This window comes from Elephas maximus, chromosome 2, assembly GCF_024166365.1.
Source record: "Elephas maximus indicus isolate mEleMax1 chromosome 2, mEleMax1 primary haplotype, whole genome shotgun sequence".
In the NCBI taxonomy this organism is placed as follows: domain Eukaryota; kingdom Metazoa; phylum Chordata; class Mammalia; order Proboscidea; family Elephantidae; genus Elephas; species Elephas maximus.
This window is the reverse complement of record NC_064820.1, coordinates 41,154,625-41,168,240: the sequence shown is the minus strand read 5'-3', so window position 1 is coordinate 41,168,240 and position 13,616 is coordinate 41,154,625. Positions and strand designations below refer to the sequence as shown.

The following is a 13,616-nucleotide window of genomic DNA, read 5'->3' as shown; positions in this document are numbered from 1 at the left end:
GAAGGCCCTTGTCCTCAATCTTCCCCTGGCCAAAGAACTTGTCAGGCACAGGGACCCCTGGTCCAAAGGACGCGCTCTGCTCCTGGTGCTGCTTTCTTGGTGGTATGAGGTCCCCAACTCTTTGCTTGCTTACTTTTCCTTTTATCTCTCAAGAGATAAAAGGTGGTACAGGCCACACCCCAGGAAACTCCCTTTACATTGGATCAGGGAGGTGACCTGAGTAAGGGTGGTGTTACAATCCCACCCTGATCCTCTCAACATAAAATTACAATAACAAAATGGAGGACTACCGCACAATACTGGGAATCATGGCCTAACCAAGTTGATACACACATTTTTTTTTAGGGGGACATAATTCAATCCATGACAGGCACCCAAAGCTTTTTGTTGTAATGACTGGTAGGCACCACTTATCCTTGGATCCCTGTTGCAGGTGGCTAGGTGATGTAGGTGAAGCCACCAGTCCTCAGGCCCCTGATGTGGGTAGGTAAGGACCCTGTTTAATAGACAAAGTGGTGTGAAACATCAAAAATCCACCTCTCTACTGCACAGCTGAAACAGTTGATGTCAGATCTCAAGCACATACACCGTTGGAGTAACAAGGGCCTAATTTCCTGAAGTGGGCCCACACAGGTCCATGCAGGGGTGAAAAGTATTCAAGGTCCGCAGACCATTTGTTCCTGGACAGGAGCCACTTCTGTCCTGAACTCCCTAGCTTAGTAGAGCTGGCAGATTATCTTTTCCCCCAATTGTTAATTTATTCCTTCTCCAAGGCCAGGAGGATGCCTCAGGACACACAGCAGGATCTATCTCAGGCCCAAGGAAACCGACAGCCACTGAAGCCGGCTTTGGGGCTGGGGGTGTGGTAAAATAAATGCAAGTACTTGTGTTTTGCTGAGAGCACTGTTCATTTCTGGTTCCGGAGGTGTGAGTGGATTGTGCGGCTCGCAGTATCTCCCTGAAGAAACTGCGTCCCGAACACTACTGACAGCCGTGTCGTGGTCATGCCAGGGGATTGTGCCTGAGGGGCGCTGGTTCCTGCTGAGTCAGGTACAGCAACTCCTCTCCACTTCTGAACCATCTCTCCCTCCCCCTGCAGCTCAGTCTGTTTTCTAACTTTGCCTTTGATGTTCAGGGCTCCTAGCTTGTCATATATATCATCGTTTCACTTGTTTTTTCAGGTCTTTTTTGTAAGAGGGATCACCGGAAGCATCTGACTACTCTGCTATCTTGGTCCCACCTTCACCGCTTCTTTTTTTCTGAGAAAATTCTATTTATTAGTGAAAATCCATTGCCATATAGTCAATTCCAACGCATACAGATCCTATAAGACAAAGTAGAGCTGCCCCATAGGGTTTCCACGGAGCGGTTGGTAGATTTGTACTGCCAACCTTTTGGTTTGCAGCTGAGCTCTTAACCACTGTGCCACAAGGGCTCAATTTACTTATTTATTAGTGAAGGTACTGATCAAATGTGGCTCTTTGCATAAAGCCTTCTCCCTCACTCAAGCTGGAAGATCACATTCCATCTTGTCTAGGTCTGATCTAAACCACTCATTTGACACCTAGTTTATATTGTGTTGTTAATTACTTTTTAAAAGTACATGCCTAGTCTGTTCTCCCCCAGTTTGATATTTCTGAGGACAGGCACAGGTAGCAGTAACTTTCTGAAAGTTTTTTTTTGTTTATTTATTAATAATTATAAATATAAGTGTTGAATTATATTCTAGGAATTTATGCTGCATTACCAAAATTATCCAAAATATTTGGCAATCATTGTCACGTGAAATTCAAATATAAAGCAGAAGGTAATTTCAGCCCATCACCTTCGCGATGGAACTTGAAGTTGGTCCTAAAGACCAGCATATAGCTAACAAGTTCTCAACCTCTGGGCCTTCTCTGACTGGGGCACTATGGTTCCGTGGTGTATAGGTTGTAGGGGGGTGTCTGGGTATTGATTATCTTCTCCGTGTAGCCAGGATGTCCTGGGGCTTCTGAGCCCCTGTGCCTCTAGGGCATCCTCACCTATTTACAGCTATGCCGTATAAACAGGATTATTTTCGATGCAGCAATTATGGGCTTTGTATATTTCATTCTTGCTTTATTCTTTTTTATATATGATGTAAAAATGCGTGTTTCTAGTTTTTAAATTAATTTTTGGATAAATTTAGGGTAAAATGCTATTGAATAATCGGGAGTCCCTGGGTGGCACAAACAATTAAGCACTTGGCTACTAACTGAAATATTGGCGGTTCAAACCCACCCAAAAATGACTGTGAAGAAAGACCTGGCAACTACTTCTGAAAGAGCAGAGCTATTGAAAACCCTATGGAGTGCAGTTCTACTTTGAAACACATGGGATCTCCACGAGTCAGAATTGGTTTTTAATGATGGGAAATCATTGCAAGAAGAATGATCCCTAAAATGGTCCCATAGGCAAAAGTCTTAATTTAGGTGTCAGTAAAACTATGGCATTATTTCCTCTAAATATCCTAGTCAGCACTGAAGTGGAAAGGCTAAATAATGTGCTTCAAAACCAGGCTTTTTATTTATTTATTTATTGTAAAGTTCTTAACCCCTGGACATAGGAGGAGCCATGGTGGCATAGCGGTTAAGAGCTACATCTACTATCCAAAAGGTTGCCAGTTCAAATCCTCTAGCTGCTCCTTGGAAACCCTGTTGTGGCAGTTCTGCTGAATCCTATAGAGTCATTGTGAGTCAGAATTGACTTGATGGCAACAGTTTTTGTTGTTGTGCATAGGAAAGTGGAATTCTTATTTTTAGCGGAGATTTCAGATGCTAATATCATCATCAAAGAGTCCCCTGGGTGAGGTGATCTGTCAAATGCAGAATACATACTGATTTAAAAATAAGGACTGTCATCAATATTTACGAGACTTTCTTCAAGTTGCACAGTTTGGCTGGGAAACAAGACAGTCGCTCATAAAAAGTCGATATGTAAATGAAGGCTAAACAGAGTATCACAGAATGTGTCAAGTAGAGAGAGATCTGTGAGGTCTGCTATGTTCACAGACAACTCCTAGAGCAGAGGGGCCTTGATCTGGGTGGGATTTGGGTGAAGAGTAAAAAGCAAGGGAGAAAAAGTGGAAACATTCAAGGGAGCAGAAACACCTAGACCAGAGTGACCGGGGTAGAGGGTATTTGTGGGACAGTAGACGAGTAAGTGAGCTGCTTCCAGATACACTCTTACTTACCTGGAATATTTTCTTTGGGTCTCAAGAGTCATTTATGTATCAAGAAATTAACACCTCTCACAAATATTTATCATTTGTTTTCTTTCTTACAAGGGGAACATTTGAAAAATATTTAAAGTTAATGGAACAACTTGGGATTCATTGCAGTCATTTGCTAAGAAGAAGGGATATCGTGGATTCCTTAAAGAATGAGAACTTTGAACTGGTAGTAGTGGAAACCTTTGACTACTGTCCTTTCCTGATTGCTGAGAAGCTTGGGAAACCATTTGTATCCATTCTTCCTTCCTCGTTCGGCCCTGTGGATTTTGGGCTACCCAGCCCCCTGTCTTACGTTCCAACATTCCACTCCTTGCTAACTGACCGCATGGACTTCTGGGGACGAATGAAGAACCTTCTGATGTTCTTTGGTTTTTCTATGAAGCAAAGGCAAATCCACTCTCAGTATGACAACACCATCAGGGAACATTTTCCAGAGGGCTCTAGACCAGTGTTGTCTCAGCTTCTACAGAAAGCAGAGTTATGGTTTGTTAACTCTGACTTTGCCTTTGATTTTGCTCGGCCCCTGCTTCCTAATACTGTTTATGTTGGAGGTTTAATGGCCAAGCCCATTAAGCCAGTACCACAAGTAAGTAAAACCTTAGCACCCAATTTGGGTTTCATGCAAAGGCCCTCAATGCAGTGTTGGTGGCTGCCTCCTGCCAGTGGGAACCTGGGCTTGAAGAAGGCAGGCAGGTGAGGCACCTAGGGGCACTATGTAAGGAGGTACTAACTCTCAGGGTTGTATAAGTACAGGGCCAGGTGTTGCATGACCCTGAGACTGGGGGTGTCTTTAAATCATGTGCCTTAGGCTCCTCTCTTTCCATACGGAAGTCCTGGCCCCGGTGGGAAAAGCCATTCAAAAAGTTGATATTTTCATTTGCATTTTTCGTAATTATGTATGCAATAAGTCATGGCAGCCACATACTTGCAGAGTAGAACTGTTCCATAGGATTTTCGAGACTGTGACCTTTCAGAAGCAGGTTGTCAGGTAGGCGAGGCCTTTCTTTTGAGGCACCTCTGGGTGGGTTTGAACTGCCAGTCTTTCAGCTAGTAGTTCAGCACTTAACTGTTTACGCCACCCAGGGACTCCAAAGACTTGAAGACAACAAACAACAATAACATACAGTAAGTATGTGGTGAGCACCCATTACATGCAAGAATTGTTAAGGAGATGACTTGCAGGAAACAATGTGAGCCAGGCTGAACCCAGGGCAGAACTATGTGAGTCTGAAAGCAAGAGCCCTAGGCTTCATGTCTGGGATCTTCTGCCTGGAGAACCCTGGCTCCTGATACCATGTAGGCCTTCTGGTCTTGGTTGGCACCTGGGCACTGTCAGTTGTCGAAGCTGCCCAGGGGATTCTAATAGGCAGTCTAGCCTTAGAACCATAGCTATAGAAGTTTTTAAAAGTGAGGAGTGCTAAGGTCAACTGGCTGCCTTTTGCCTATCAGCACTTTCATGGAAGTTTTCTTATGTCATCTCCGGGGACCTGCAGAGAGGTGTGATGATCTCCATTCTTAAAGAGTAGAAGACAGAGGCACAGGTGGTATAAGTGACTTCCTGTTGCCATTCAGCTCAAAGGCCAGGTGAGTTGAGGTTTGGCCTGGGCTTTCCAGGCACTAAAGTCTCAGCCCTTCCTCTACTGACCTTGCATTTCGTGAATAGGAAGAGTTGGTGAAAGACACCTGGAGGAAATGGGTTTTGAGTTGGTGACAGGATATTTTAGGAATGGAACAGGGGAAGAAAGACTCACCAGGTGGTGAGAACAGGGACCTAAGGTGTGCAGGTAGAAGTGAGTTGGGCATTGTATGGAATAATTGTTAAGGAGATGAGTTATAGGAAATAACAGGTTCTCTGATGACTCTGTCTAGACTGGAGTAGTGGATGATTCAATTGCATAAATAAAGCCAGGCTAAATCTGAAGGTCTTATGGTAGGTCAGGCCTGGGCCCTGGGGCTGGAGGAGGGAATGGTTAATGAGAAAAATGGGAATTAAGGGTTATACTGACTGTGAGATGAGATACTTTTTGAAAAAAAATTTATCTTCTCTGCCTTTTTCAATTTTTATATAATGGTCTTACATTGCTTTGATAATTATGAAAGGATGATAAGGCTGTTTTTGAGTTATCCTTTGGGATGGTAGATCCTGCAGTATTAAGTTGAGTAGGGTCAAGTTCAGGCAGAGCATCCCAGTAGGGTGAAGGGCTGGGAACTGAGGGCAGCTACAGAAATGAGAGACAGTTAAGGTCTGAAGAAATATTAGAAAGTAAGAGTTAACAAAACTGTGCTAAAGGTAAGATTTAGTGCATTAGATCACAAAAAAACCCAAAACCAAACCCACTGCCATCGAGTTGATTCCAACTCACAGTGAAACTATAGGACAGAGTAGAACTGCCCCATAGAGTTTCCAAGGAGTGATTGGTGGTTTTGAACCACCAACCTTTTGGTTAGCAGCCTGAGCTCTTAATCACTGTGCCACCAGGGCACCAGTGTAAACATCAGTGACTGAGAAAACCATAGAATATCTGTACAAAACATGCTAAGTGGCACATTGAGTAAAGAGCCTTAGCCAATTCTGCCTCCATTTGTTATGCTGGAGATCTCCAGCTTCTCCACTCAGCCCAATTCCCCCTGTTGGATCCAAACCCTCACCCACCTCTGGTCTGGCCTTGGAAAACTCCCAGAAGACCATATCTCCCGTGATCAAATTGGGTGGAGGGTAGGGGGATGACCCTGATGCTGGAGTTACGGTTTTTCAATGAAGAGAGATGTTCTCACTGTCAACTTCCCTCTTCAGTAAATTATTATTGTACATGAGAGTTAGATCCAGAACTGCTAGTGCTGTTTTATGCTATAAGGACCTCATGTATAATGTGTCTGTTTTGGTAGCTGGTAACCTGGAAGCCCTCTTCGCTCCCATTTGTGATTATTTAATATTATTTATATGTGAAAATGTGCCCTGAGGTCTCAGAAAAATCAATTACAGGTCAGCCAGACACAGTGGACGTGAGCACAGTACAGAGGGTGCTGAGTTGTTCCAGGGGCTCTGAGAGCAGTTTCAGGATAATGAGGAGAAGGCGCTAAGAATGTGTTTAGTAAGTAACCTGATTTTCTTTTGGCCTCTAGGCTTTCATGAATCACTTCATTCACCTCCTTTCTTTTGTTACTTCTGTCTAGGACCTTGAAAACTTCATAGCCAAGTTTGGAGACTCTGGTTTTATCCTTGTGTCCATGGGCTCCATGTTAAGTACCTATCAGACCCAGGAGATTATCAAGGAGATGAACAGTGCCTTTGCTCACCTTCCCCAAGGAGTAATATGGAGATACAAGCATTCACATTGGCCCAAAGATGTGCAATTGGCAGCAAATGTGAAAATTGTGGACTGGCTTCCTCAGAGTGACCTACTGGGTAAGGGCTTCCCAGATCTGCTTCCTTCTTTCCATTTACATGTCCTTAGAGTTCATTGGAGCTGTGGTCTTCCCTTGGGCATTGCCAGCAGCACAGGAAGGAAGCAGTTGGCAGCTAATGGCAAGGCTCCAGAGGACAGGAGAGGAGCATCCAGCTGGAGTCTCGTGAATCAGGCTCTACTTACAATGATATCAGATGCCCAGATAACCATCCCCCCTTCATTCTTTTCTATGCCCTGTTTTTGCAGCCAGAAACAATATCTGTTAGGTTCCCTTGATTCTACTGCATTTGCACTGAGCAAGGTCACCCAAATACGATCCACGACAACCGGTGATCTCCAAGAATACAGTCCAGGGTGGACACATAGACACACATCCTCCTTATGTTCTAAGGGTGTGAAGAGTTTATACATTCACCATATTGATGCCAACGGTGTCTTTTGGATGTGCCAAAATATCTGATTGCCAAGTTGAGAAACCTCATTGCTGATTATTTTGCCCATAGACTTCTCTAGTACCAGATCGTCACCCACCCACGGGTTTTTCTGTGTGCCCAGTCTGCTTTTTGGGCACCCCACACTGCCACAGGCACTGGCTGGATCACAGGGCTCATAACCAAGATTGTGGCTCAAAATGATCTGGGAAACTTAAGAAATATGTTTCTGGTCCCACCCCTACAAATATATTCCACAGAGTGGTGTGGGACTCATGACCCCCATTTTCAAAGAGTTCACAAAGAGGTTCTGATTGAGGCTGAGAGGTGCAGGTGGAGATGACATCTTCATTATCACCAAGCATTTTAGTTTGTTCTCAATAAGAGTGTAACAGCAAGGTAGGGACTGTAAATACAGTCCATAAGGTCCATTCTCTGCTTTCTGGGCCTTCTCATAAAATTGAGGAGAAAATTCATGCAGACTCTTAAAGATGACAATGCATTGTAAGTTTTCCAAGTGCCACATGAATTGTGGTGTCAGTGTGTCAGGAATTCAGAGAAGAGGAAAATAAGTGGGCAGTGGAAAAGATGAAGAGAGGGCAAAAAGCTAGAGATCAAATAGAGATTAGGGAAGCAAAGAAAGAGGGGACAGGAAGGAGAGAGAGGGATGGATCGATGGGTGGATGGATGGATGGAAGGAAGGATAGATGGGTGGGTAGATGGATGGGTGGATGGGTGGATGGAAGGGTGGGTGGATGGATGGATGGATGGATGGATGGATGGATGGATGGATGGATGGATGGATGGATGGATGGATGGATGGATGATGGATGGATGGATGGATGGATGGATGGATGGATGGATGGATGGATGGATGGATATATAGCACTCTTCTCTGAAGTTTTTTCTAGGATCTCAGTGGTTTCTGGACAAGGGAAGGAGTCTTTATACAGAGGTAAAGCTTAGGATCTTGAATCTTGGAACATGCACATTTGGGGTATTCCAAGCAAAACCAGTAATTACAATGGCTCCAAAACAGCTTGAGGTTCCCCTGACATATTCTTCTGCCATTGCTGTACTACCTGGTGTTATAAAATGTTTCATTCTGAAATGTCCTGCTTTCTTTGAAACAGCACATTCTAGCATTCGTCTTTTTGTCACCCATGGCGGGCAGAATAGCATAATGGAGGCTATCCAACATGGCGTGCCCATGGTGGGGATTCCACTCTTTGGAGACCAGCCTGAAAACCTGCTCCGGGTAGAAGCCAAAAACCTCGGCGTCTCTGTTCAGATAAATCAGCTGAAGGCAAGGACTTTGGCTCTTAAGATGAAACAAGTCATAGAAGAAAAGAGGTATGCAGCATTCTGGCCATGTGGTCACTTAGGCCTAAAGGAAGCATTGCTTTATATACCAAAGACAGTGTGTGGGTCTCCTTTGTAAGAAAGCTAAAACTTCCCAGGTATGGAATAATAATAAACAGGTATGCTAAGAGCTGACCCGTTTCCTCTGAGAGCAAGACTAGAGCAATTTAGGTTAGATGCTGAGAATCATTTTTTACAGAGATACTTGTCTCTGATGTCAGATAGATCTTGATGAGGTTTTACGTGTTTGGAATCCTTATAGTAATATTCTACTGAGGCAGGAGTTTGCCTTTGTTCTCCCCAAATGCAGCAAGATCTCCATCTCTGGTTCTTTGTCCAGGCTGTTCTCTAGAACACTCCATCCCTTCTCTTCCATTGGATGGATCTTTTCATGACATTCTGGGCCATCTTCAATGTCACCTTCTCACAGGGTCCTTCTCTGTCCACCCTAGCTAATCTTCTCTCTCACTCACCCCAATTATCTTTTTTCTTTCTTAACACACCTCGGGCTTTGTAATTGTCCTGTTGTTGGCTTATGTTCTTATTTCTTGTCAGTCTTCCCACACTACAGAGTCAGCTCCATGAGCACAGCAAGGTGTGTTCATGCATTCCACTGTGTTCCAGAGCCCAGCACAGGGCCTAACACCAAGTTCAGGGTTAATTATTTCTGTTAAGTGAGTTAATAAAAGGGCCCACTCACCTCCAAGGTAACTGCGTTTCAAGCATAATGACCTCATTATTAAGAAGAAAAATATATTTTTCTTTTCTATAGCTAAGAAAGACTGAACCCCTTATTAGAGTTTCAAGTGCACACACCCTCAATCAGACTTCAATGCTTAATGAGAGTTCTTTGCACACAGGAGACCCTCAAAAAGTCTTTGTTGCATGCTTGTAAAACAACAACATAGCTGGTGGTGCTGAGTTTGAGAAACATAGTTAAGCTTCGGGGTCTGTTAACCCTGGGGATTTTTTTTTTTTAATTGTACTTTAGATGAAGATTTGCAGAACAGACTAGTATCTCATTAAACAGTATACATATTGTTTTATGACATTGGTTAACAACCCCACAATATATTGACACTCTCCCTTCTCAACCTTGGGTTCCCTATTACCAGCTTTCCTGTCCCCTCCTGCCTTCTAGTCCTTGCCCCTGGGCTGGTGTGCCCCTCTAGTCTTGTTTTGTTTTATGGGCCTGTCTAATCTTTGGCTGAAGGGTGAACCTCAGGAGTGACTTCATTACTGAGCTAAAAAGGTGTCCAGGGGCCATACTCTTGGGGTTTCTCCAGTCACTGTCAGGCCAGTAAGTCTGGTCTTTTTTTTTGAGTTAGAATTTTGTTCTACGTTTTTCTCCAGCTCTGTCCAGGACCCTGTATTGTGATCCCTGTCAGAGCAGTCAGCGGTGGTAGCCAGGCACCATCTAGTTGTACTGGACTCAGTCTAGTGGAGGCCATGGTAGATATGTCCATTAGTCCTTTGGACTAATCTTTCCCTTGGGGATTTTTTATATATTTGCTAGGTCACGTGTTGCAAATGTTCATTTTCTGAAGAACAGATTTGTATCTTTCACTGGATTCTGAAAGATCTGAGACCCAAAAACCTAAGAACTGCTGCTCCCGAATAAGAGTCATTCTGACCTGGAATCTTCCCCAGACATTTTGCAACATCAGGACTGGCTACATAAATTGTGTGACTGGGTGCAAATGAAAACATGGGCCCCTAGCTAAAAATGTATTAAGAATTTCAAGATGGAGAACACAGAGAATAAGTCAAGTACTTGGTCCTTCTAAGTGCAGGGCCCTGTGTCACTGCACAGTCCTTATGCCCACGGAGTAGCCCTGTCTCCTTGATGCTGTTAAGGTGCAGTAGAGTGCGGTATCTTCTTGACGTCCTGACAATCTAGAGGCATATTTGTCACATAGCCGAGAGCCTAACACCAAGAGGGTGTTCAGTATATGTTCTAATACAATAATTATGTCATATATAATTCTCCCATAGACTATCATTAGCTTTCTCAGGGTAGGATTAGTTCTTTGGACTTACACTATTTTAATAGTTTAGCTCTGTTAGCATCATGTATACATCTTTGTATGTTTATTGAACTTCCCAAGGACCCAGATAGCTAGGCATGGCTAGATCAAAAACTGTTCTTCGAAACTTACTCTTTTATGCGCCTAGAAGGAAAGAATCATTCACTGTAAATCTTCTGAGACCACATCAGTAATGCCCCCCACTGTCTCTGCCAACAGGTACAAGTCTGCAGCCATGGCGGCCAGCATCATCAGGCGCTCCCACCCCCTGAGCCCCTCCCAGCGACTGGTGGGCTGGATCAATCACATCCTCCAGACAGGTGGTGGGGCGCACCTCAAGCCCTATGCCTTCCAGCAGCCCTGGCATGAGCAGTACCTGCTTGACGTCTTCTTGTTCCTGCTGGGGATCACTCTGGGGTCCATATGGCTTTGTGGGAGGCTAGGCCGCTGTGTGGTTCCAGGAAGCTAAAACAGACGTGATGGGTGATTCTAGGGCTGGGAGTGTTGGGGAATCACTGGCTCTTGGGAGGCTTCCCCCAACACAGGCCACCCATGGTGTTCTCCCATCTCCTCCACTTGCTGGTGGTACTGCCATTTGCTCCTTACTGTTTTCGTCTCTGTTCTGAAATCCTTACTCAGCACCCTCTGGCTTCTCGCCTAGTTCCTGTGTGAATTGAGCCATCTCCACTCAGACATAAACCTTCACTAGCCAGCCATGCCTTCCTTATCACTCTCATCTCCTAGGCATAGTTCTCTGGCCATTTCATCTTTCTTGTCCAGTCCTTAAACTGGGAGAAAATATTTGTAAGACATATTTCAGACAAAAAAAATTGTATCCAGATCATCTAAATGACTCTTCCAACTTAATAATAAGACAAAATCCCAATATAAAAATGGACCAAACGGTTTCAACAGCACTTCGTATAAGAAGATATGCAATGGTCAATATGCACATGAAAAGATATTCGACAGCATTAGTCATCAGAGAAATGAAAAATAAAACTACAATTAGTTACCATAACACATCTGCAATGTATACAATTAAAGACTGATAATATTAGTAGTTGGCAAGAATGTAGAATTACTATTTGTACATTCCTCTGTGGATGGGAAAGTTAAACTGTACAAGTACTTTTGAAAAACTGCTCCACAGTTTCTTAAAGAGTTAAGCATACACCTACTACTATATGACCCAGTCCGTCCTAGGTATTTACCCAAGTGAAATAAAAATGTGTTCCTAGCAGTTTTATTTGTAATAGATCCAGACTAAAAAACCAACCAACTAACCAACCAACCAACCAAACAAAAAACAAATGCCAATCAACAGATGAGTGCATAAGGGAGTTAAGGCATATCCATAAAATAAACTACTGATCAGCAATAAAAATGAGCAAACTACCAAACTACTGACACATAAAATTGTATAGATGAATCTTAAAACCAGTGTGCTCAGTAAAAGAAGCCAGACACAAAAGAATACATCCTCAATCATTCCACTTATGTAAAATCCAAGAAAATGTAAACTAATTTATGGCAACAAAAGCCAGATCAAAAGTTGCATGGGACTGTGGGGTGAGGGAGGGTGGCCTGTAAATGAGGTAACTGAAATGTTCTGTATCTTGATTTCTGTTATGGTTTTGTAGGTGTGTTCATCTATGAAAACTAATGAATTGTATACTTTAAGTGGATGTAGTTTATTATATGCAAATTATACCTTAATAAAAATCTCTGTGGACTATGGGTGATATACCAGAAAGATGTTTACCTGTGTTTTATTGACTATGCAAAGGCATTTGACTGTGTAGATCATAACAAACTATGGATAACATTGTGAAAAATGGGAATACCAGAATACTTAATTGTGCTCATGAGGAACCTGTCCAGAGACCAAGAGGCAGTCGTTCAAAGAGAACAAGGGGATATGTGTGGTTTAAAGTCAGGAAAGGTGTGTGTCAGTGTGGTATCCTTTAACCATATCTATTCTGTCTGTATGCTGAGCAGATAATCCGAGAAGCTGGACTATATGAAGAAGAATGGGGCATCAGGATTGGAGGAAGACTCATTAACAATCTGCGTTATGCAGACGACACAACCTTGCTTGCTGAAAGCAAAGTGGACTTGAAGCACTTACTGATGCAGATCAAAGACTACAGCCTTCCGTATGGATTACATCTCAACATAAAGAAAACAAAAATCCTCCCAACTGGACCAATAAACAACATCATGATAAAGGAACAAAAGATTGAAGTTATCAAGGATTTCATTTTACCTGGGTCCACAATCAATACCCATGGAAGCAGCAGTCAAGAAATCAATGTATCGCATGGGGCAAATCTGTTGCAAAAGACCTCTTTAAAGTGTTAAAAAGCAGAGACATTACTTTGAGGACTAAAGTGCGCCTGACTGAAGCTGTGGTGTTTTCAATCACCTCATATGCATGAGAAAGCTGGACAATGAATAAGGAAGACCAATGAAAAATTGATGCATTTGAATTATCGTGTTGGTGAAGAGTATTGAATATACCATGGACTGTCAGAAGAAGGAACAAATCTGTCTTGGAAGAAGTACAGCCAGAATGCTCCTTAGAAGTGAGGATGGTGAGACTTCATTTCACATGCTTTGGACATGTTATCAGGAGGGACCAAGCCCTGGAGAAGGACATCCTGCTTGGTAAAGTAGAGGGTCATCGAAAGAGAGGAAGACTCTCAGTGTAATGGATTAACACAGTGACTGCAGAGATGGGCTTAAGCATAGCAATGATTGTGAAGATGGAGTAGTGTTTCACTCTGTTGTAGGGTCACTATGAGTCAGAACCAACGGGACGGCACATAACAACAACAACAAATCTTTATGGAAGCAGACTGTGATATCTTTCTGCTGAGGAGCAGATGGGTTTGAACTGCCAACCTTTTGGTTAGCAGCCAACTGCTTTAACCACTAGGGCTCCTACATTACAACCACCCATATTTTTCTTTGTAAACTTATCTACACTAAATGCTCTGTAAATCTCCTTTTCCCCACATAAATCTGTTGTTTCACTTATCACATCCTAATTGTGGGTATTGAGGGAAGGCTAAATTATTTATTTAAATGTAAATCAATTATCCATACGAAAGGAAGTAAAAGGAATTCTTGT

General features: G+C 43.1%; 1 protein-coding gene across 1 annotated transcript in view; it reads left to right on the top strand.

Moving 5' to 3' along the window:
• The window catches only part of UGT3A2 (UDP glycosyltransferase family 3 member A2), a 34,379-nt gene extending 22,161 nt beyond the window's left edge, over nt 1-12,218 (top strand). The window contains 5 exon segments of the mRNA XM_049862352.1: nt 3,308-3,839; nt 6,428-6,659; nt 8,225-8,444; nt 10,700-10,914; nt 10,917-12,218. Coding sequence (XP_049718309.1) covers nt 3,308-3,839; nt 6,428-6,659; nt 8,225-8,444; nt 10,700-10,914; nt 10,917-10,960 — 1,243 coding nt within the window. The 3' untranslated portion in view covers nt 10,961-12,218.
• The last annotated feature ends 1,398 nt before the right edge of the window (nt 12,219-13,616 follow it).